Below are 23,071 nucleotides of genomic sequence, written 5' to 3'. Positions count from 1 at the left end.
CCCCTGCAATGCTTTTCTCATGCCGAAAGCCACGCTACTCTTGTACAGTGTTTGATAGGCAGCGATGGTCATGCAAATCTCATCCCTTACTTGCAGCAGCAGAAGGCCCCTCTCAGCACAGTTAATGGTAACCTGTCTGATTAACTCATCTATGAGGGAAAGGGAAGGTCACGTAACTCTCAAGAGCCATTTATATAATATGATATTCTAGCTAGCACGTGTTGAGACGAGAAAATATTCTGATCTTATTTTTCTCCAAAATCAAAAGACACAAATACGAAGATATATTTTGCAAATAGAAAATGAAGCCAATCTTAGGACCACTAAGATTTTTTAGATTGTGACCTTATTTTCATAAATGTTTTTACACACATTTTATCCACCAATTATCATTACTGCAATGCGAAAAAAGATTATCGTTAGAATATTGTCTCTGTAAATGTATTCCACCACAGATTACAGAATACCTGCTGAAATTTTTTATTTTTAACATATTCTGTTAGATTACTCAAGGTCAGTAACATAATCTAAATACTTTGGATTACTTCTTCAACACTGGCAGATTATCTGCTTGTTTTGACTATAAATATGTTAATAACAAGTCAAAAGAAATCTGCCATTGAGACATGTTAAAAATACATTCTCTGAAAAAATAAACATAAATATCTTATGCAGTTTTGCTTCTAAAACAAGATAAACCAATCGATTTATTTTTAAGCATTTTCAGATATTTTTACAGTAAACGGTACAAAAATTCTCAGCAAGAATAAGATTTTTGTAGTACATCATTGCCCTAATATTAAATGTCTTACTAAAGAGAATAAAATGATAATGTAAAGTGGATTTTCTTGATAGGAATATATATAATCGTGCATGGTTACAGGTGCATGTAAAAGGACTAGAAGTCTAATAGTTGCTGAGCATTAAGCTCCCATGAAAATTTACACAAGGTTAACTATTTCTGCTGCTGCAATCTTGCTTCAAAAACCCACAGTGTGCACAACATCTTTTGATTGCATCATTTATACAGATACATTTTTTTTTCAACTGACTATGCTAAATACTACATGAAACAAATAATACAATGCAAAGTAACTTCATCGGTAATCAAAATAAATTTTGAATGTAACTGTATTCTGATTACCAACGATTTAAATTGTGACTGTAGTGGAATATAGGTAATAATATTTTGTATTTTAAATATGTAATCCTGTTACTCCCCAATCCTGCCCTTGGTACTGGCTTCCATCTTTACAGTAAAAAAAAAAAAAAAAAGTACAGTGTTGCAGTAATGAGAATCATAATTGAAAACAATTAAGGTAATGTGAAATGAGGGGTAACATGTATAAGTGTTAAGTTGTTGACATGAATCACATGTTCTTACCAAAGCACTGAGAGTAGAGCTCCCTACGGACTGGACAAATGCCCGTCTCTCGCGCCTGCTTCTTCTGAAGTTTTTGATCCAGCTCTTTGTGCAAGTTAATAACTTCCATTCGTGTGCATGGCGCACTGGAGACTGTTTGCACCCATAACTGGCTGTCCTCAATCCATTCCCTGCAACAAAATCATCGGCAAGATTTTATATACTATGAGTAAACAAATATGCAACTAAACTACAGTGTGCTGGTAGACATTTGGTTAAGGATGAGGCGTGTATACTTTGGTGGTAGGATAGCATTTAGGATCTCTTCAGTTTGCTGCTTGTTGGCATCTTCTGGGGGACACTTGGGTTTGGGTGGAGGAGGGACTGGACCGTTGACAGCCATCTGTTGAGGAATCAGTTTCAAAGGGCGACTCTGAGTGAAGAATGAGAGCATAAAAATGGTTTACTTTTCTTTTTTTAATTTTGAACTTTTTAACAGCCGTTTAAGGGATTATTACATCAGAGTGGCTGCATGCGAGCGGTAGCTGATAAATAACATGGCTTTAAAATATAATTTAAACATGTAAATGATTTATAGCATGCATGTCATATTGCTGTTTTCATTAGTTCGGCTAGCCAAGCATCATTTTTATTTACTAAACTAGAGCACTGAGCTCACCATTGGTGATTTCCTCTCTGTATTCTTGCTCACTAATACTGGATAATCATACTTCAACAGGGAGTCTTGAGAAATCATGCTTACAATGTGACGATAGAAAGAAAATGTACAGAAATGTAGACTCTTAAATCACTTGAATTTTCGGTTGATTGTTAACGGTTGCCGAGGCAACAGCTTGGACTTGCCGCACGAAATGATCAGGGAGAAAATGGCAATAACTATATTTATGGTAAAAAGTCAGGGTTCCCTGTTGAAATGACATTTCCAGTCATTCGTGAATAGTAGATATGAATATTTAAAAATCATATTTTGCACATAGCGATCACAACGATGAAAGCGTTTTGCAGAGCATAACTAGAAATATTGATATTCACTTCAATCGCTTAAGATTTTATTAATTTCCATGACTTTTCCAGACCTGAAAATAGCTATTTTAAAACTCTCGTGATATTTCCATGCTTTCCATTGCTTTGAACTATGTATGGTGTTAAAAGGCCAATGTAAAATGTACAACTAGTAGGCATAATTTGTATAAAATACGTTACATTAAAGGAATATTCCGGGTTTAATACAAGTTAAGCTCAATCAAATCAAGAGCATGTGTGGCATGATGTTGATTACCACAAAAAAAACTTTCGACTCGTCCCTCCTTTTCTTAAAAATAAAAATCATGTGAAGCTTATAATGTATTATTTGAGCTGTAAAGTTGTTTAAATCGTAATTTTTGCAATAATTTTAGGGTTTATTGACATTACATCGTCATGGCAACAAAGTTGTAAAATTAGCTAGGCAATAACTTCACACAGAAAAGGTAAGTTAGCGAATGTATCACACTTAAATCATGTAAACACATATGTTTACGTCTTGTGGCTGTACTTTTTGAAACACTGGGTATTTTAATGTCTATGGATTGGCCCCCATTCCCTTCCATTATAAGTACCTCACTGGAACCCAGATTTTTACTTTTTTAAAGAAAAGGATGGGATAGTCAAACATTTTTTTTTTAGTAATCAACATATGCTACAAATGCTGTCGATTGAGCTTGATTTGTATCACACCACCAGGCGGCACTGCACATTAAAGTCCTGGAGAAAGCGGAACCAAAAAAAAGTCATTTTTCAAGGAGGGACAAGTTTAATCAACGTGCAAGTGTAAATCCGGAAGTACACATGGTAGTTTCGTAAATGAGGATTTCGTGTGTTTTCATCGTCTCCGTTAGTATGAACGACTTTTACGTTTTAGGAAGTTTATAGGCTCAGTTCGCAATGGATCACAAGAGACGACGCAGAGAATCTCCTGCCCGGGACACAAAGATAAAAATCAAACAAGAAAATGAGAGCCCCGTGCGGCCTCAGCGGTCACGCCGAGCCAGTTCAGGATCCAGCCGCGGCAGCAGTAGCCCACCTCCGAGAAGACGAGACAGCAGGTGAGCGCCTTTATTCCTTATACCGCCGATTAAAGCGATCGCTCACATTTCTCGTCTCGTCATTCCATTGAAATGTATTGTAGTATTTGGGGTAGGGATCAACAATTACATTTGTTTGTTGTCAGTAATTTTATGTTGGATGTTTCCTGAACTTGTAGATCACCTTTTAGAAGAAGGGACAGATCGCCTGCGAGAAGAGACCGGTCATCGGGCACACAGCAGGAGAGATCACCTCGACCCCGGAGGAGCAGAAGCCCGCACCGCGGGACAGACGTTAGATTAAAGCGGGCGAGTATAATTGGAGAACATTTTATTTGAACAGAGAGAGAAAAAAAAAATAAAAGAGCTGACTCTCTACACAACCTGATGAATCAGTGCAAGTTAAGGAGTAATGTTGCAACATCATGAATGGGTGTGAAAGCTGCCAATTATTAGGTCTTTAATAGTGTTTTCTTTATATGTAAACTGAGTGCTGAAAGGGATAGTTCATACAAAAACAAAAATTCTCATCAATTAATCACTCTCATGCCAAGCCAAATTTTGTATGACTTCTGCTGAACACAAACGAAGATTTTTAGAAGAATGTCTCACCTCTGTAGGTCCATACAATGCAAGTGAATAAATTCTACTTCATATTTATAAATTCTTCATATGGATTACTTTTACCAGGGGTCAACATTAAGCATTGTCATGTGCTTGTCCTCCAGACAAGTGAATTGGTTATTCGGATGCCTGAGCATAAAAGTTACTTGCCTGGAGAGACAAATGGCGTTTAAGTTACATGCGTAAGTAACATGTCAAAGTTTCTGTTGTTTGTTTTCTAAAATTACGACCGATGCACAACCAGTGTACCTATGCAATCAACTTAATTCTTTGCGACTGAAATGTAAACTGCACTGGGTAGGGGAGGAGTATTGTCATATGGTTATTATGTTATGTTACGTATGGTAGTCAAATAAAGAAAAGAAAGACTCCATCGCCATCATTTACAGCAGGGATGCTCACACTTATATGGAATGAGATCTACTTTCTCATCATGTTATTGCAGCAAGATCTACCATGTACAATATAGGCTATACATTATCACAATACCAACATTTCAGTAGTCGGTAGTGAAATTTGATGATTCTCAATAGCACAACAAATAATAAAACTAACTAATAACTTAATTATTAAAGAATGATTTCAAGTTTCTAAGTAATTATTTAGACTAACAACCAGTCAGTAATAAAATAACAATAAAAAAGCAATGAATAGAAATAGATACAAAAAAAAAAAATAGAACAAAAAATACAAATTAAGAAAACTCAGTGCTTTTTTTAACAGCTTTAAAAGTTTTAATAGCAGTATCAAGTATTCAATTAAACATTCCGAATGAAATGCAACATAAAACTACTACTAGTCTTCACTGTATGATTATAATGCATTAATACATTTTAAAGCTACTTAAGTTACCCAGTCACGAGCAGTGAGTGGTTTTCTCATTTTTGGATGTTTGATTAATATAATCACACACTAGACGGCAGCAGGTCTATTAGCTTACATTTACACTTATAAGTCTGAAATTTTAATACAAATCTTTTTTCTTCACGGTTTACGTTAACTATAGACATAACTCTTTGTGTTTACATGAATAACCTCGCCAAGATGGACATTTTTGCTGAATTTTTAAATGCATTTGACCATTCAGGCATGCATTAGCACAAGTGTTCTCGGAGCACATGCATGTTCAGCTTACAAACATGTGCCGCCTAGTCAATCAAACAGGGTGTAGCTGTTACTAGATGCTAGCAGATTATCAAATTATGTGCTCTTGATTATTTTCAACTGCAAAATAAGAATATTAACTTTGTAATAAGTGACACAGGCCTAGGCTATCACAAATATAGCCGTTTATTTATTTTTTTGTCTTTTCATTATTGATGTTTTAATCAGTCTGGTTGTCCATTCGGGGAAGTAAAATTATCTTTCAATTCCCCCTTCATAAATCCACTTGTCATCCACGGACAAATGTTAATGTCGAGCCCTCCTTTTATGCTATCTTTTTATGCTTTTTGAAGCTTCAAATATTTTGCCACAATATTCTTGCATGGTATGGACCAACAGAGCTGAGATATTCTTCTAAAAATCTTCATTTGGGTTAAGCAGAAGAAAAAAAGTTCCTACACATCTGGGATGGCATGAGGGTGAGTAAATTATAGGAGAATATACATGTTTGGGTGAACTGTCCCTTTAAATCTAAGTTGCAATACAAGCTTTCATGACTATTATGTTTCTTTGTGTTTTTGTAGTTGTGGGTATTTTAGATTTGTGTGCTTGCTTTGCAGTTTTATCAGCAATTTTGTTGTTGTTTACTTTAAAATTAGTTGCATAACAAACCCAGTCACCCAATATTACTGTAAGTTACTAGTAAGGCATACTAATAAGAGTTTTCATTTTAGGATCAAGAGGATCACAGAGGAGCCGAATGTCATAGGCATCGTGAGAGAAGGGATGATTCAAATGACCGCAGGGTAAAAAGGGAGGGAGAACGGCCACGGCAAAGAGAGCGAGACAGAGAACAGGAGAGGCAAAGGGGAAGAGTAAGGGATGCCCATATACAACAGCAACAGCAAGCTGAAAGAGAAGAACATAATGAACGGCGGCTAGAGAATCGCCTTAGACAGGAGGCTCGGAGCGGTAATGGTGATGAGGCACAAGAGTTTGGTGGTGGGCAGGATGGTGATTCCCCCCCTGCTGCTGAGAAGGAAAAGCCCAACTTTGAATTATCAGGTGCCTTGGTAGAAGATACCAACACATACAGGGGGGTGGTCATCAAGTATAATGAGCCTCCTGAGGCCCGCATCCCTAAAAGAAGGTGGCGTTTGTACCCTTTTAAAAATGATGAGCCACTGCCAGTCATGTATATCCACAGACAGAGTGCTTATCTACTTGGACGACAGAGGAAGATAGCAGACATTCCTATTGACCACCCTTCTTGTTCCAAACAGCATGCTGTTTTTCAGTACAGGTCAGAACAACACAGAGCACATTGGTACATTTTATTAAAAAGATTAAAGACTACATTCATTGAAATTAGTATGTTATATTAGAAAATGTGTATAAAAATAATTATAGCTAATAATGGAATGATCAGTCTCCCTGTTTATAATGTTATTATTAATGTCCAGGATCTGACTGCATGATTGCTATTAACAGAGTGAGGTCAGAAAAGATTTAAGTTAAATAAAAAAATGGAAGTGACATTTGGAGCCCTTATCATAAAAGCATGCTTTATATCAGCAGTGGTGGTATAACAAACCCAATGGTGAGAAGTTATTGTAATGGTTTACTCTTGAAATATTACTGAATATAAGTGGTAATTAGTTTTCATAACGCTCTTTTCTCTCTCCAGATTAGTGGAGTTCACGCGAGCAGATGGCTCCACAGGAAGAAGAGTTAAACCATACATCATTGATCTGGCATCTGGTAATGGCACCTACCTGAACAATCAGCGTATAGAACCACAACGTTACTATGAGCTAAAGGAGAAGGACGTGCTGAAATTTGGCTTCAGCAGTAGAGAATATGTGCTCCTTCATGAGTCCTCTGACACAGCTGAGGTTGATGCTAAGATGGAGGAAGATGAGGATGAAGGCCTTGATGAGTAGTTAGTACCCAACATTTACTAAAATACCTGTTTTGTGCTGGGCTCTTCAAAAGAGTTTGGCCCGTAGGAACAGCACTGACCGTTTCACCATTTTGTTTTGGACAATGAAACAATCATGATTCATCCTGCCCTGGTTGCTCTGTATGACTATTCTCAGGTGGATAGCTTTTGTATAAGACAGTTTTCTGTCAGATTGTCTACAGTGTTGTCTCAAAGCAAGTGCTCAATGCCAGAACTAATTACTCGATATGTTAAAAATATATATATATATATATTTTGGATACTGTACGTTTGAGGTAATGGAGATTATGTGTAGATTTGGTTTCTGTAAATATACTGGATGTATTTGATGCGAGTGCTTGTTTCATGTGTTTTAGTTTGTAGTCTTTCTGATTAGATGAGTACTATCTACTGGTTAGTCGAACCAAGCTGTCAGCACTCACAGAGCATTGAGTTATCATCTTTGTGGTTATTCAGAAAAATCTGACTAATTTGCAAAAGTCTAAATATTACTTCACAGCAGATAACTTCTTTGTTTAGACATTTTCTATTCTCTCGCAGCACCTTCATATTTGATTTTTAGATGTTTTGTATTGTAAAATAAAAACAAATAAAATTTAGTTTCCTGTGTTTTTCATTGAATGCACATATTTTGAGAGCAAATGGGGAGATCTGCAGTTGATGGACCCCCCCACTGTGCTATTTAGCTGGTGTGCTAAATTACTTCTTCAAAATTTCCTTGAATTTGTCAAATTTAAGTACAAAAATTCAGAAGATGAATTTGTATTTTCTGTATGCATTGATTATTATATATTGCTGTAAAGCAATCTGAATTATTATTTAAATATTTTGCGAGAATTTATTTGAACTCTCAGTAAATGTACTGTAGGCTCAAGGACGCTCATAAATTGATTGTGCATATAATGCTGACGTACCTATTTTTAATACACATGTTTATTTATATCTTCAGCTTTAATGTGTCAATAGGAAAAATACATTTTCAAAATACAGACTCCTAAACATTTCTTTTTCAAATAGAATAGAAGAACAGGGAGCCCTGCAACAGATTGCATGGTCCCCCACAGAACACCCCACTGCATATTGAGTATGTCTGGGATTACAGAAGCAATTGATACACCTGAATAAGAACTTGGGCAAATTCTCCAAGAAGCTTGGAACATCCCATCTGCCAACAACCAAGAAAAAGTCCAGGTGTATCTAGGAGAATTGAGGCTGTTTTAAATGCAAAGGTGGTCACACCAAATATTTATTTATTGGACTTTGTATGATGTTCATTGATCAATTAAAACTATTTATGGTATTATTTTGAAGACATCATCACTGTGCAACATTTTTCACAAATGCCTAAATTTGCACAGTACTGTATACATTGGCAAAAGTTTTGATGAATGTATTATGCTTTTTGATTCATGTCAATGTCCTCAGCTTTATACATATTTTAATGCTTTTATTTTTGAAATTAGAAACATTACAGGGGGTATAAATACAGCAAAGAGCCAGCCTATTACCTAAGAAATAGGCTGGCGCGCAAATGTTCGATCCAGGCGTGAATGGCTGCATAGGAATCGAGACAAAAATTCCCATTTGTTAAAATGATAAAACAACTAAATACAATTACAAAGAATAAGAACAGTTTTTTTCCAATGAGTGTGCTCAGCGCTTTTGTGTTTAAAATAGAACACATGAAATCATATAAGAATTAATATCAATAAAAGGGCTTTGAAGACTTTTATTGTGAAATACTCAACATCCGGTTTTCTTCACGTTGATACATCATGGGGTTTCGAGGTTTGTGCTTATGTCTATTGTTATTATTAATATTTGTCCCAAGGTCTCAAACGCTGTTTCATCTTTGTGCCATACATTAATTCTAGCATAGCTGGCCTTTGTATTATGGGTCTGGATTATTTTATGTTTATGTTTACCTGTAATCATATCTCAGCACCAGACGGCACATAATACTTAACAAAATATGCCATGTAATATTTAATCAGATAAGGATAAAATAAGTTTGCCTGTAATTAAGATGTTTAAATTGAATTATTGCAAGAACTCGTCCAAATGGGCGATGTTCGTTTTCACCTGATCTCTTATTAATGGTATTAATCATATCACTTGCTTATAACATCTCTCTTTCTCTTTTATATGTAGCCTAGTTTGTGTTTTTGCATAGTAATCAACCGGTGCCTTCGTCACAATGTCATCACAGCCTTCAGAATCACCTATAGGCCTACATTTCGGCCAGGTTGTGATCGGTCCACCTGGTTCAGGTAAAACCACCTATTGTCGAGGCATGCAAGAGTTTTTGAGTCGCCTAGGACGCAAAGTGGTGGTTGTTAACCTGGATCCTGCCAATGAAGGATTGCCATATCCATGTGCAGTGGACATATCTGAGCTTGTCACTCTTTGTGATGTGATGGACAGTCTAAAACTTGGCCCCAATGGTGGACTAATTTATTGCATGGAGTATTTAGAGGCCAATTTGGACTGGTTAGAGGACAAGCTGAAACACCACCGCAACTGCTATTTCCTTTTTGATTGCCCAGGACAGGTGGAACTTTACACTCATCATAATTCGGTGAAGAATATATTTACACAGCTTTCCAAGTGGAATTTCAGGGTAAGCAGGTGATCAAAACTTTTATTTTACTTCTCTCTTATTTGTCTCCTGTCTCACTTTGTCTTATTTTGGCAGCTGACTGCAGTGCACCTGGTGGATTCCCATTATTGCGCTGATCCAGCCAAGTTCATCTCTATACTCTGCACATCCCTGGCCACCATGCTGCATGTGGAATTGCCACATGTCAATGTCCTTTCAAAAATTGACCTTATTGAGCAGTATGGAAAACTTGGTGAGTTGATCTATCCCAAGCTTTAATGAATGAAGATACAGGTGCAGATGTACTAACATGGTTGGGGAGTAATGGAATGCATCTAAATGGAATATGTATTTAAAATACAAAATATAAGTAACTGTATTCCATTACAGTTACAATTTAAATCATTGGTAATTAGAATAAAGTTACATTCAAAAAGTATTTGGATTACTGAAGAGATTACTTTGCATTTTATTATAATTTGTTTCATTTTAATATTTAGTCCTTTCAGATGGAAAATATTTATAAATATAAATGATGCGATCCAAAGTGTATTTGAACAGCGGTGAAACACTTTCTTATGATATGTGTTAAAGAAGTATGTTTGAAATAAGTTTGGAGCAGAATAAATAGAAATACCTTGTGTAAATTGTCAGCTTTACGCTAATTTAAAATGCTATTTCTACCCATTCTACATGCACATGTTACCAGGAACTATCATATTTTATCAAGAAAATTAATGTTGGACCATAATTTCTTTTTTCTAGTAAGACCTTTGATATTAGGGCAAAAATCATATTCTTGACATTCATTTTTGAATTGTTTTCCTGTAAAAATATCAAACAATCCTTAAAACAATATGAATTATATTGATATTTTTTTATAAACAACACTGAATGTATTTATAACATGTGTATTTTGTCTTTCTGTACTGGCAGAGTTTTTAATAGTCAAAACAAGTGAAAAAAATCTACCAGTGCTGAAGAAGTAATTCAAAGTATTTCTAATATGTTAATGACCTTGAGTAATCGAACGAAATATGTTACAAATTACATTTTAAAGCATGTATTCTGTAGTGTAATACATTTCAAAAGTAACCCTCCCAACCCTGTGTACATAGTATTTTACTATACTATTTCATCAGATATTGACCCCCATCTTAATTTATTAGGTATAAATTGGATTTGTTGCAACAACATATCTGTGTTAGATGATATTTCTGCATTTATTACTTTATTTATTATGTTATTACAAGCATTCAACCTGGACTTCTACACTGAGGTTCTGGACTTGTCTTATTTGGTGGAGCACTTGGCTTTAGACCCTTTTTTCAAGAAGTTCCATCACCTGAATGAGAAGTTGGCTGAAGTGATCCAGGACTACAGCCTTGTGTATTTTGTACCTCTTAATGTGCAAGTTAGTGCTCACTTCTTGTTTGTGTTATATGTCTGCGTAATTGTGATGAGATTTGCAGCATGATCTTTGATCATTGTTATTTTTCTACAGGACAAGGAAAGCATGACACAAGTTTTGCAAACTGTAGACAAAGCCAATGGCTACTGCTTTGGGGACCTGGAGGAGAGGAACCTGCAGGTCATGATGTCTGCTGCTGTAGGGGCAGACTTTCAGTTCAGCTCGTATCCTTATTGTACTGACTTTTTTTTTTTTTAACTCCCATTAATTTCTGTAATCATTATACCTTTATCAAAAAACACAAAATTGCTGTAGGCACACTAAATTGGTATTCAGACTAGAAAAGAGATCTTGCAAAATGCATTTATTATTACATATTTTTGAATTTGCATGGTGAAAAGGTATTTTGTAATTATTTTCTTGCAACATAAGCCTCTTTTCCACCATTGGGCTAAACAATTCTCATCATGGAACCATGCTGTTCCATACTCATCTGGGTTCTTTGGCTCGGTTGTTTACGGTTTTCCAGTGTGGAACCGTTCGGTCTGATTGTGGAAAAGTGTCTATATATTGTTATTAGGGCTTGAACGACTCGGCAAATTTAGATAAAATGTAGCTATGCTATGTTTGGCTACTATACACAAATAATGTGTTACTCGCTTCATGGATTGCTGCTCTGAAATTAGTAAAATGTTCTGGTTTGGGGGGACATTTTTAAACCTTTTATTACCTGCAAATTTATTTTGTCCTTGACAATACATTTCAGAACTCTTGGAGTACAGGAGAGATATCTGGAACCCACTGAGAAAACTGTGGATGAAGAAGTTATGGATTTGTGACCCTATTTATATGGATTAAAAAAAAACGTATAGTAGTAAAAACAAACAAACTGTTTGTAGTTTGTAGAGCTGTCTGACCTCATAAGCAGACACTGATGGCATCTTAAGAAATGCTGGATCATGTTTGATTTCTTTTTCACAAAGCAAATTACAAAAAAACATTTTTACAACAGAAAATTCTTTTTTGCCTCCAAGTTAAAATGTGTGTTCACATAACACTTTAAATGTTGTTTTAGACTAGTACTGTTTATTTGCAGCTGTAACAGTAAATGTAGACATTGTCTTTAACAAAAATGCAGAAGATTAATCATTAAAAGAAGTGGTGTTAGATACCTTTTTTATTCATCATTTAGTTCACAATAGACAACCTTTTTACAACTAACTACTAATGTAAGTAGTGCTCATCCAAGGGGCTCTTTAAATTAAAAGTGTAATGAATAATTGTGAATAATAATATACTAATATAAGAGAAAGAATGGTTGGATGAACAGGAATAAAGAACAAAGTTTGTTTCTGTATCTAAAGCACAGCACCACTGATTTACAGTAAACCTAAACTTCATTACGTGGATTTGAGTGCACTGAAGGATGAAGATAAAGATAGATTCTTCTCAGATTTATAAATGTTCATCTCAGTGCTAGGCTCATACGTGTTTTATGCGGTGCTCTGGGATAGGTTGTTCAGATGACCATGACAAATAAATAAATGGGATTCAATAGTGTGCTATTGATATAAAATTTAAGTTAACAGTTTAAGTTCCTGCTTTTTAATTAGTTAATGTTTTCACTTTTAAAGCTACCCAGTATTTTCTTACAAAAAGGAAGCTCGTTTGCTTTCACTTGCTTGGAAAACACAGTGTGGATATTTTAACAGAATCACCAGTAGAGGTCACTGTCGTATCGGCTACTTGTTCACGCATCATAGTAGTCAACATTTCCTCGTTAATCATTTAATTTAGGGAATTTAATTTCTGATGTCACAGTTTTTTTCCGTGACCGAATGGCAAAAGCAAATGTAGTATGGTGACACAAACAAATAATTACATTGGTGTGATAGAAATGGAGAGGTTTTTTTATTTATTTTTTAAATCAGTCAGAGCAGTCTTTAATTATTCACACCCCGTTGAAACAAATAATAATAATATAAAACAAATAAAAAAATTAAAAAAAGCCTTGGATGTTTTATTGGTTTGGGCACATTCTCTGTCCCGCTCTCATGGAACTGAACGCGAATTTTGCTAACTTATGGCAGACAACCGTTCTCCAACTGGAACACCTTTCTAATCATGTGCAGTCTGGACCTTGAAAAGGCCTTCTCACACGCGGAAGAACACAGGAATGCATTGTACACGAGAGGGAGACATGGCAACTATGTTAGATAGTGCTCAATGTTTGCATACGTTATATTTAAAGTGAAGTTTTTCTTGCCAGTGCTAGTTAAATGTGACTTAAACAATTGCGTTTGTGCACGAAACTGTAACAGCATTCCTCAGGAAGGGTTTACCGAAACAGTCACCTCATCTTAACGCATACTTGTGCGATCCGCGGAAGTATTTCGGGGACAAAAAATAAAGAGGCGTGCTTCGCCTCTTAGCGCACTCAGTTTGAGAATCCTGCAAAACACGGCAATGAATAGGAAAACGGATCATGCGGTCTTTGCTAATATATCATTCTTAGACCCATTATTGGCGATTACAAATTTTCGAATCAGTTAACAGATAACTTAATTTCTAACAATATAGTAGGACAATAATTTTTTTTAACAGCTATGTTGGAATACTCTAAAATTGGTGATGTTTTTTTAAACCAGTAACAAATACATCACGTGCGTTGCTTTTGCAAGAAGACAGTTGTGTTCAGGGTACAGTATTTTAAACAACATGTTATGGACCCTGTCCTTGTAATGACAATTGACACTTCATCTGAAGGGTTCATGGCCAGCAGGAACCTACACTGTGCACTACTTATATTCATACATTACGTCTTTATAATTTTTATCGCGCCTACATGTGAGAAAATTATTTGATGCTATCACATATATACATGCAATTATATTTACTGAGATATATTTTTATAGACAATTTGAGAACTGAAAAATAATGTGCAGATCTCAGTAAACTTGGTCTGTCACACACTCCCCACCCCCCACCACTTTGTCAGTGGATATATTCATGATCCAGTCCACATTTTAGTACAATCTGCAAGGCAAAAACAGAAGGCAGACAGGGAATGGAGTTAGCAAAATGAAATCTGTTTCTGCTTTACAAGGCCTGAGAGTGAACAAGCTTGACATAAACCCATACTTGCTGTATTTATCATTTAGGGTGATAAAAGAAATGTGTTTTTTTGTGTGTGATGGGAACTTCCACAATTGCACTAAAATAAATTTTATTTAGCTTTAAAGCTGCCAGTAATTTTGCAGAAGAAATATTTTGGTCTGTGATTTTTAAATTATGTGGACTGAATTCTATAGTGGTGACAGTGACACAGAAGATAGGTCTTGTTTTCATCTTCCTGTTACCATGTTTTTTAATTCCCCAAAACACAAAATAGAGACATTTAGTAATTTGCTGGTCTAAATGTGCAAACCTACAAACGACCAATGAATTAGAAAGGATATTGATTAACCTGACCTTCCATTAGAATGCCCCCATTAATATATATATATATATATATATATATATATATATATATATATATATATATATATATATTGGTATTTGTATTTTCTGTGGATATTAGTGTGTGCGCTGAACACGCAATTATGTACAAGTTATGGTTTCCTATGGCTCTCTAGAGTGGTACTTCCTTCCCTAGCACACTTCACACTTGTGTGTGTGTGTGTGTGATGGCTGCCCAGCAACCTGCTGGCTGAGGACCAACTTCCTTGTGTCTGCTCTTGCTACTTATGGATTCCCATGTGGGGGTGTGTCTGAGAACAAGGAATTGAATGAAACGCTGATTGAATGAAGGGCTCTACTGAGCAGTTCCCTCCTTTTACCAGCAGTGTATACATGTGGCTTATTGGCATACTGAGGGTCATGAAACTGTGCCATACTTTGTACTCTGCTTTATTAAAACTGTTGACAAACAAGTATTTAGATGAAAGCCATGTTTGCTTGGCTTTAATTTTTAGCCAGCAAATCTCAGCACAATCCATGTTTTCCACATCTCATTCTCTCTTAACAATTTTAGATGAAGAGCTATGTTTTGCAATGACAGACTTTCATGCCACTTATTGGAAGAAAGAGGCTGGAAAATCTACAAATACATTTTCTTAACCGTTTTTTAAAATTTCACAAATAAGTTGTAGATTTAATTATTTATTTTCTTTAACCAAATTCATACTTGGGTTGTAGAAGTAAAATCAGAGTTCATGTTAACTACAGTACATGGTTATTTTACATGTTTACTCATATTAAATATGAAAATGAGAGGCATAAATTGATAGGATTGCATAAAATGTAATATTTTCCTGGATTGTTTGGGATAGTTCACCGACTATATACAATTGACCATTTTTATTATAAATATACTGTATTTATGATTATGTATTAAACTGAAGATCTTGGATAATTGAACAAGCTCCTCATTAAAACGCTCTCTATCTAACTTTGTCTCTCTGCTTGTTTGTATTATTAAAATTAGTATTTCTATTTTATGCTCTAAAGTTATTTGATAATGATCTATATTATTGTATTATGCTGTCAGTTTTGACTGACAGTGATCTCTGTTACACATAACTGAAACCTCATCAACAAGGCGTTTCTGTACACAGAACTGCCCCTCGCTGGATGTTTTTTGTTTTTGGCACCATTCTGAGTAAATTAGAAACTGTTTTCACTGTGTGAAAATCCCAGGAGATCAGCAGTTACAGAAATACTCAAACCAGCCCATCTGGCACCAAAAATCACGCCACGGTCCAAATCACTGAGATCACATTTTTCTACATTCTGATGGTTGGTGTGAACATTAACTGAAACTCCTGACCCATATTTGCATGATTTTATGCATTGCACTGCTGCCACACGATTGGCTGATTAGATAATCGCATGAATGTTTGTTGGTGCCAGATGAGCTGGTTTGAGTATTACTGTAACTGCTGATCTCCTGGGATTTTCATGCACAACAGTCTCTAATTTAATCAAAAAGCTGCCTAAAACAAAAAACATCCAGTGAGCGGCAGTTATGTGTACGGAAATGCCTTGTTGATGAGAGACGTCAACAGAGACTGGCAAGACTGGCTTGAACTGACAAACTCTACGGTAACTCAGATAACCACTCTGTACAATTGTGATGAGAAGAATAGCAATGTGTGTTGTTTTGGCGGCACAAGGGGGAGCTACATAATATTAGGCAGGTGATTTCAATGTTGTGGCTGATCGGTGTTTATGCTCTATCATGACAACAACAAAATTTAAGGCTGCTCTGATGCTGCTATTTGTTTTTTGTTTATTTTTACACAGAACCAAAGCAGCATCAAAACTGCCTTTTATAGGGGGTGAGGTTAGTCAGACCAGGGCTAATTTAGTCTGGCTTTTATGCAGCATTGCATCTTTACACAAAATTTTGAGCAGGGATAGAGCAGCCTTAACTCAGCTGCATAAAGACACCTCAAATGTACAGTTCACCCAAAAGTGAAAATCATCTCGTCATTTCTTCACCTTCATGACATCCCAGATGTGTATGACTTTCTTTCTTCTGCTGAAACCAAAGATTTTTAAAAGAATATTTCAGCTCTGTAGGTCCAAACAATGCAAGTGAAGAGTGATACATTTTTGAATGCTATAAAAACACAAAGGCAGCATAAAAGTAATCCATTTGACTTGTGGTTAAATCCATCTTATTAAGTGATCAAAGGGATTTTGGGTGAGAACAGATCAAAATATATCTCCCTTTTCACTGTACTTCTTGCCATTGCAATCTCTAGGCACAATCGGGATTTTAAGATCAATTGCACGTCCTAGTGCTTGACATATGCACAGAGCACTAGGGAATGTAATCAAGCTTAAAAGCATGATCGCCAAGGATACTGCTAATGTCAAGGTTTATTGTGACAAAGGAGTTACATTTTGGCCTGTTCTCACTCCAAAATGATAGGAATCGCTTCGGAAGGCATTGATTAAACCACTTGAGTCTGATGGATTACTTTTATGCTGCTTTTTGGAGCTTCAAAGTTTTGGTCACCATTCACTTGCATTGTGTTGACCTACAGAGCTGAGATATTCTTCTAAAAATCTTTGTTTGTGTTCTGCCGAAGAAAGAAATTCATACACAGCTGGAATGGCATGAAGGTGAGTAAATGATGGGATAATTTTCATTTTTGGGTGAACTATACCTTTAATATTTACAATGGAATATTTATACAATTGAGTAAGAAAATTATATTTATCAGATAAAGCCTCACAAATATGCACTTAAAGAGTGACAGAGGGTATTTCCGTACTTCACAGGAGGCGACTGGAGTTGGCCAGCAATGCTAGCGGCTCTGCATTGCATTGCTTGTGTGCTGTGCAGTTCTGCCCATCCCCCATACTGAGATACCAAAGCAGAGTTGTGCTGCTTTTGCAACCAGCAAAGCTTCAGCTAGAGTGAGAGGCAGGCTGAGAGAGAGGAGAGGGGGTGGGGAGAGCAGAGAACGAGAGACGGTATGTTATTCTCCCAAAAAGATATTTCCCCCCAGAGATCCTTTCTCTATCTCTTTTTAGATTCCAAACTGAACCACAGTATAAATAGATGGGCTTATTTTGTGATGATAATGTATTCTGCCTTTCAACCACTTTGTGTGGTTTATCTGATTTTCTTCTTACTCATGCTCTCTCTCTACCTCCCTCCCTCTCTGTCTCTTTTTTCATTTTTCACTTCCTGCTTGCAGACTAGCTCAACCCACCACTAACCCTCCCTTCTCTTCCTTTCCTTACGCATTTCAATCAGCACACAACCCCCTAAAACCCAATTTTTCTAGCATGTATACAAACAGTCAAATTACTTTGTGTTGCCTATTCTGTTAGATTTATGTTTAATATATGTCTATTCATATTTTTTTTTTCAGTCGGTGCGTGGGCGGACTTTGATATAAGAGGGTTATTATTTAATAGGCAGTACTAAAACCAGTACAGCCAGCTGCAAGCCAAGCATAGCATGCTTGCTTCATGGGAACAAACCTCATTAGTGTGATTAAACCATGTACAATAAAAATGCATGCAACTGGCTTTGCCATTTAATTCAGTTCACTAGCAAAATCTTTTCAAGGTGCTATTTCAACCTTGCCGTTATGCAACGTCAATTGACCCCCCCCAACCTAAACCAGCCCCCCCTTCCATGAATCCATTCCGCACTATGAAGAGAATCCGAGCCATGTTTTACTGGTCTCAATGCACCTCGGTAAAATGGCTGTATCTAGCTGAGCCTCGTGCTGGTGTGATCCGTTCCGCGGCTGTAGTCTACTTCTGCAACAGAACCCCCACAAATTCCGTGTCGGTTAAATTTCATTCCCCCGGAACTCAATTTACGGCGCTTTATAGTTTAAAAAAGGGAGCCGACGGAGGAGTCCGGATTCGTTCCGGCGTAAGGGGTGGGGATGAGTCGGGACACGGGTAAATTGTTGTAAAACTGTTGTTTTTACATTCAATGTTTAGCGTTTGATTGTGACCGACTCGCCGAGAGGGAGAGGGGGTATCATGGCTGCTCAGGTCGCCAGCGCTACCTCTCTCAACACCAGCCCGCCTTCCGAGCTGAAAAAACCGGATCGAGACCCAAAGGAGGAGTCGGTACCGGGGGAGAAGCAGCAGGAAAATAAAGAACCGGGATTAGAGAGCGGATCTCCGGGTCGCGGGGAACTGCAGGACCGGGCCGATGTTGGAAATGCTGGGGGAGGAGGGGAGTCTGAAATGAAGAACGGGAATCCGTCGAGGGTGAACAATAATCAAAATGAAACTGCCGAACCTGAAGGGAATAATCACCCCGGTATGGTACATCACCACGCGCCCGGTTTTGCGCCACCTTCCTATGGCTACAGTCAGCACTACGGCCGGGCCCCTTTTCATCAACATGGCGGACAACAAAGCCCTGGCATGGCAGCTGCAGCGGGGCCAGGCGCGCTGTCGAGCAATATGATGGAACCCTATCAGCCCAATTCGCACGAACACGGCTTCCCGAATCACCAGTTCAACAACTACAGTCCGTTCGGGAACCGAAGCCCTTACCCGGGCCAGGGATACGGCATGAACTCTCCGCGCAGCGCTCCTCAAGCTCAGGCGGTAGGGGGGCAGTCAGCCAAGCAGCAGCCAGCAGCGGGAGGATCTATTGCTGCATCTTACAATAATCAGAGGTATAACATGGGAAATCCGCAGCCAACATCTACCCCAACTCTCAACCAGCTACTGACCTCCCCGAGCAGCACCAGGGGCTATCCAAATTTCCCACCAAGCGACTACAACAGCCAGGATGGTGCTAAGGGACCAGCAGATCTGGGCAGCGGTGGGCAGTATGGTGGGGGCCATCCGGGTTGGCAACAAAGAACCCATCACCCGCCGCCCATGAGTCCGGGAAGTACTGGGCAGCCCCTGGGTAGAAACCAGGTAAAATGACTATTCTAGCGCAATTGAAAGAACCATCTCTTTCCGTTTGCTCAAGTCATACGAGTGATTGAAACGCAATGGGTCTGCTATTGTCTGAGCTAGAGAGGCTATAAAATGGCTGCCTCCTTGGTTTTTCCAACCTCCGCATTTTAACAGCGGCTATTTTGATAGAATAACGAAACTTTAGAAAAGTTCAGCTTCATTCATGACTGTTCTTGTATTGTACGATGAAATCGTCGCTCATTATGTGCTGAGGTTAGATCTTCAAGTGTTTTGATAACGCCAAAAATACGTATTTAGCTCAGCCTGCTTCACTTCAGAGGAGGCTTTAACGCATTTAGCTGTTCGCATAGAGGCATGTTTGATGTTTTATTGGTATAATTTATCCAGTATGCAATATTTTGCAGAAATATCAGCTTGCAGAAAATTAGCTTACTAGGAGAGAATATTTTTTTGTGGAAAAGCCGCGATGTCTTTATTATCACGTTCACGTCACACCTGTATAGTCGATACATCTCTTAACAATCCTTATTTTGTCAACATTTGATTTGAACCCTTTATATATAAAGTTAGTAGTACATTTGTTGAGAAAAAGCTTGGTTTTAAACCGTGGACTGGGTTTAATATCTTGTCTCCATGCGCACAGCTTGTAAACGCAAGCCCAGTTATTTGAGTAAGTGCAGATTGGTTTGCATTGGGATTTGAATTGTGGAGGTAAAATCCTCCTGTCAAAGGCAGGAGACAGTTGGTCTTGGGTTGACATGCTCGCTGAGATCTGATTGGCTCTGCATTCTGTGCTCTTGGCCATTTATAATTGCATATGATGTAACACTGGAACACTTGCTGATTAGTTTATATTGCTCATCTCCCTCACTCATTGAATAGTATGGCGTTTCTATGAAAATGTTTTCATGGAAATGGATTGAATTCCATTTATGTCATACACAAATCTTTTGGTCTCAAGAAGTAGTTCCTTTTTAGTGAAGTGTTCCTTATTAATCCATTAATTGATATAGGGTGTGTTCAAGGCTTGCACATAGATACTGATGGTTTTTACTGTTTAAAAAACACGCATGACGTTACTGGTTGGTTTGCAAATTTCGTGTTTAATTTCTTAAATGTTATATGGTTTTTTGCACCCCTAAAGTAAACTTAAATGGAGAATAAATCCTGCATTTTAAGTTGAAAACTAATGCTGATGGAAACATTCTCATTGCATGTCACTCATATGCTGGGAACTTTGTGTGTGTGTGTGTTTTTTTTTAAAGTTTATATTATTAGAGCTACAGGTGAATGGTCTGTATCCTTTGTAGCCTGTTCGATTATGAGAAAACACTTGTTACATCTTATTAGTTGAGGCTAGGGCTGGGATAAATGATTATTTTTTTTAAACGATTAATCTAACGATTGATTTTTTTTTTTCCCCAGTCCGATTCGATTTCGATTAATCGACTTGTGACAACACCGGTAATACCGGTTTCATCGGGGGTGGGGGTGTATAAAATGTTTAAAAAAAAAACATTTGCCGGGAGTTTGATTGACTGGCGATCTGATCAATCAATCATAATACGCCATTTTTGTCCGACAAAGTAGTCAGGAGACTGAAGATTAACGTCGGTGGATTTGAATTTGAATAATGGATTGTAGGCTACTGTACTGACATCTTTCCACGGTTAAAACAACAGTCCTTCTGATGTAGGCTACATTCATGTTTAGCCTATTTGATGCTATAAATTAACCAAGGAAAAGATGATCGGTTCATGAGCAGCTTTAACTGAGGCAATCTGTCACGACACATTAAAGAGCCACAAAATAGTAGGCCTATTTATGGTTTAATTTTCTTTGAATGACCAAATTTGAAAGTTGAGACTTTATTAAATGTTACCTGCTTGGTCCTGTCTGTCAGCGCGTTGTCAGTGTCCTCTATGTATTTTTCACGACATTCATAGCTATAAGCGCATTATTAATAGCTATAAGCGAAAACTTTAGGTGTCGACAACGTATTATAGCCTACTCCAACATCGACTGCAAAGTGGGGAGTTGAAAAAAACTTACGGTGCTCTGTCATCTGCAGCTGCTTCCGGGTGGCGCCTCTTCAGATGCTGGTGCATTGTCGTGGTGCTAAAATGGAAGGCCATCTCCATTTTGCAAAGACGACATATCACGGAATTGTTTCCTTTTAAATTAAAGAATTCCCATACTTTAGAGGAACGAGTGCATGCCGCCTTGCACTTCTGATAGTCTGAGGAGCCACTCGTGTTGCTACTACTCGCCGGCGCCGCCATCTTTGTTTTGGGTCCGACGAATCAACGCGCATATTTTGCGTCGACGGATTTTTTGCGTCAACGTCCCAGCCCTAGTTGAGGCCAGTTGATTTATTAAGGTATGATGTTGTAATCTTCTGTCTGGTCATCCTCTGCATTGATAAATTATCATTCTTATAAAGATAAATATCTTTATCTTTATGCTTTATTAAAACATGATTGTTTATTTATATGTTTTGATATTTGCAAACACACACACATCTTCATGTTTTTCAAGATAAATCTCACATGGGTTGGTGTGGGTCTTTCAGTTTTGTTGCCTTGCAAACTGCGTCTGGTATTTCAAATGGATCAGAACTTATTTGATTTAAAAGCTTTTTCAGTTTTTCCTGAAAATAACTTTAATTCAGTCACATTCCAATTGGAAGCAATGATGTGACATTAGCTGTGTCCCAAATGATGCACTATACACTATGAACTTGCACAATACATTATGAACTTGCACAAAACGTTATGCATTTGACTATGTAGTGTAAGAATTTTCAAAGTGTAGTATCGTCCCAAATGCGACACGTAACTTTACATTTTTTTTACTACTCTAAAGTTACGTTTCAAACGGCCGATAGCTTTAGGTCATTAGCCAATCTCAGTTCAACACCTATATCTCAAATAATGAACATTCACACAGTGTGGGTTGATGATAAAGCATTCAACTCCCATTTGTAAAGTGCTGTCGTCACTAAAGTTTCGCTAGTTGCCACATTATTATTTGCAATAGAGCGAAACAGTGCCCGCCCACTTTTTCTCTAATTTTTTTCATAGGCTTTTCATAAAATTTCACAAAGTTTGTTTTGAGGCAAAGACGTATTTGACAATCCGACAAAAAGACAAAGGTACAAGACTGTACTTGCCGTCTTTCATGAGGGCACAGACCACAATCCCATGAAGCATTGTGAATGATGTAATTAAAAAATTATGAGAAAATATATATATATATATATAAACTATTGATTTTGAGTTGTTGGTTATAAATATAGAACTAATATATTTAAAGTTTATTGTAAAATATTCAGATATGCACAAATATATAATTGTTTTAAGGTAGTGGTTAACCGATATATCGCCAAGGCCAATAAATCAGCCGATATTCAGATTTAATTTGCATAAGTTTATAAATTTTTCCCGTTTGACCATTTTGTTTCTTGAGGGTGCTGATAATCTCCTGCTAGCATGTGAAGTGA

At 37.2% G+C, this 23,071-nt stretch overlaps 3 protein-coding genes and 1 pseudogene across 3 annotated transcripts in view; 3 read left to right on the top strand and 1 right to left on the bottom strand.

Annotated features, from left to right (window-relative positions):
• Nucleotides 1-2,120, bottom strand: part of LOC127655577 (axonemal dynein light intermediate polypeptide 1-like) — a 2,909-nt gene extending 789 nt beyond the window's left edge. The window contains exons 1-4 of the mRNA XM_052143472.1: nucleotides 2,043-2,120; nucleotides 1,660-1,796; nucleotides 1,385-1,554; nucleotides 1-149 (exon numbers count right to left, since the gene is read on the bottom strand). The exon at nucleotides 1-149 is cut by the window's left edge and continues 30 nt beyond it. Coding sequence (XP_051999432.1) covers nucleotides 1-149; nucleotides 1,385-1,554; nucleotides 1,660-1,796; nucleotides 2,043-2,120 — 534 coding nt within the window. The remainder of the gene's footprint in view (nucleotides 150-1,384; nucleotides 1,555-1,659; nucleotides 1,797-2,042) is intronic.
• A 1,067-nt stretch (nucleotides 2,121-3,187) lies between these two features.
• snip1 (Smad nuclear interacting protein) lies at nucleotides 3,188-7,702 on the top strand. Its single transcript, XM_052144357.1, has 4 exons — nucleotides 3,188-3,468; nucleotides 3,627-3,756; nucleotides 5,910-6,478; nucleotides 6,863-7,702. Exons 1-4 carry the CDS (start codon nucleotides 3,308-3,310, stop codon nucleotides 7,116-7,118), a joined length of 1,116 nt encoding a protein of 371 aa, XP_052000317.1. The 5' UTR covers nucleotides 3,188-3,307; the 3' UTR covers nucleotides 7,119-7,702.
• A 1,186-nt stretch (nucleotides 7,703-8,888) lies between these two features.
• Nucleotides 8,889-14,561, top strand: gpn2 (GPN-loop GTPase 2). Its single transcript, XM_052144321.1, has 6 exons — nucleotides 8,889-8,926; nucleotides 9,290-9,758; nucleotides 9,834-9,990; nucleotides 10,991-11,151; nucleotides 11,242-11,372; nucleotides 11,915-14,561. Exons 2-6 carry the CDS (start codon nucleotides 9,336-9,338, stop codon nucleotides 11,985-11,987), a joined length of 945 nt encoding a protein of 314 aa, XP_052000281.1. The 5' UTR covers nucleotides 8,889-8,926; nucleotides 9,290-9,335; the 3' UTR covers nucleotides 11,988-14,561.
• A 3,815-nt stretch (nucleotides 14,562-18,376) lies between these two features.
• The window catches only part of LOC127655863 (AT-rich interactive domain-containing protein 1A-like), a 35,841-nt pseudogene continuing 31,146 nt past the window's right edge, over nucleotides 18,377-23,071 (top strand).

The sequence above is a fragment of the Xyrauchen texanus genome, chromosome 15 (assembly GCF_025860055.1).
Source record: "Xyrauchen texanus isolate HMW12.3.18 chromosome 15, RBS_HiC_50CHRs, whole genome shotgun sequence".
NCBI classification, from domain to species: domain Eukaryota; kingdom Metazoa; phylum Chordata; class Actinopteri; order Cypriniformes; family Catostomidae; genus Xyrauchen; species Xyrauchen texanus.
Note: the sequence above shows the minus strand (reverse complement) of the source record. Positions and strands in the feature narration are given on the sequence as shown.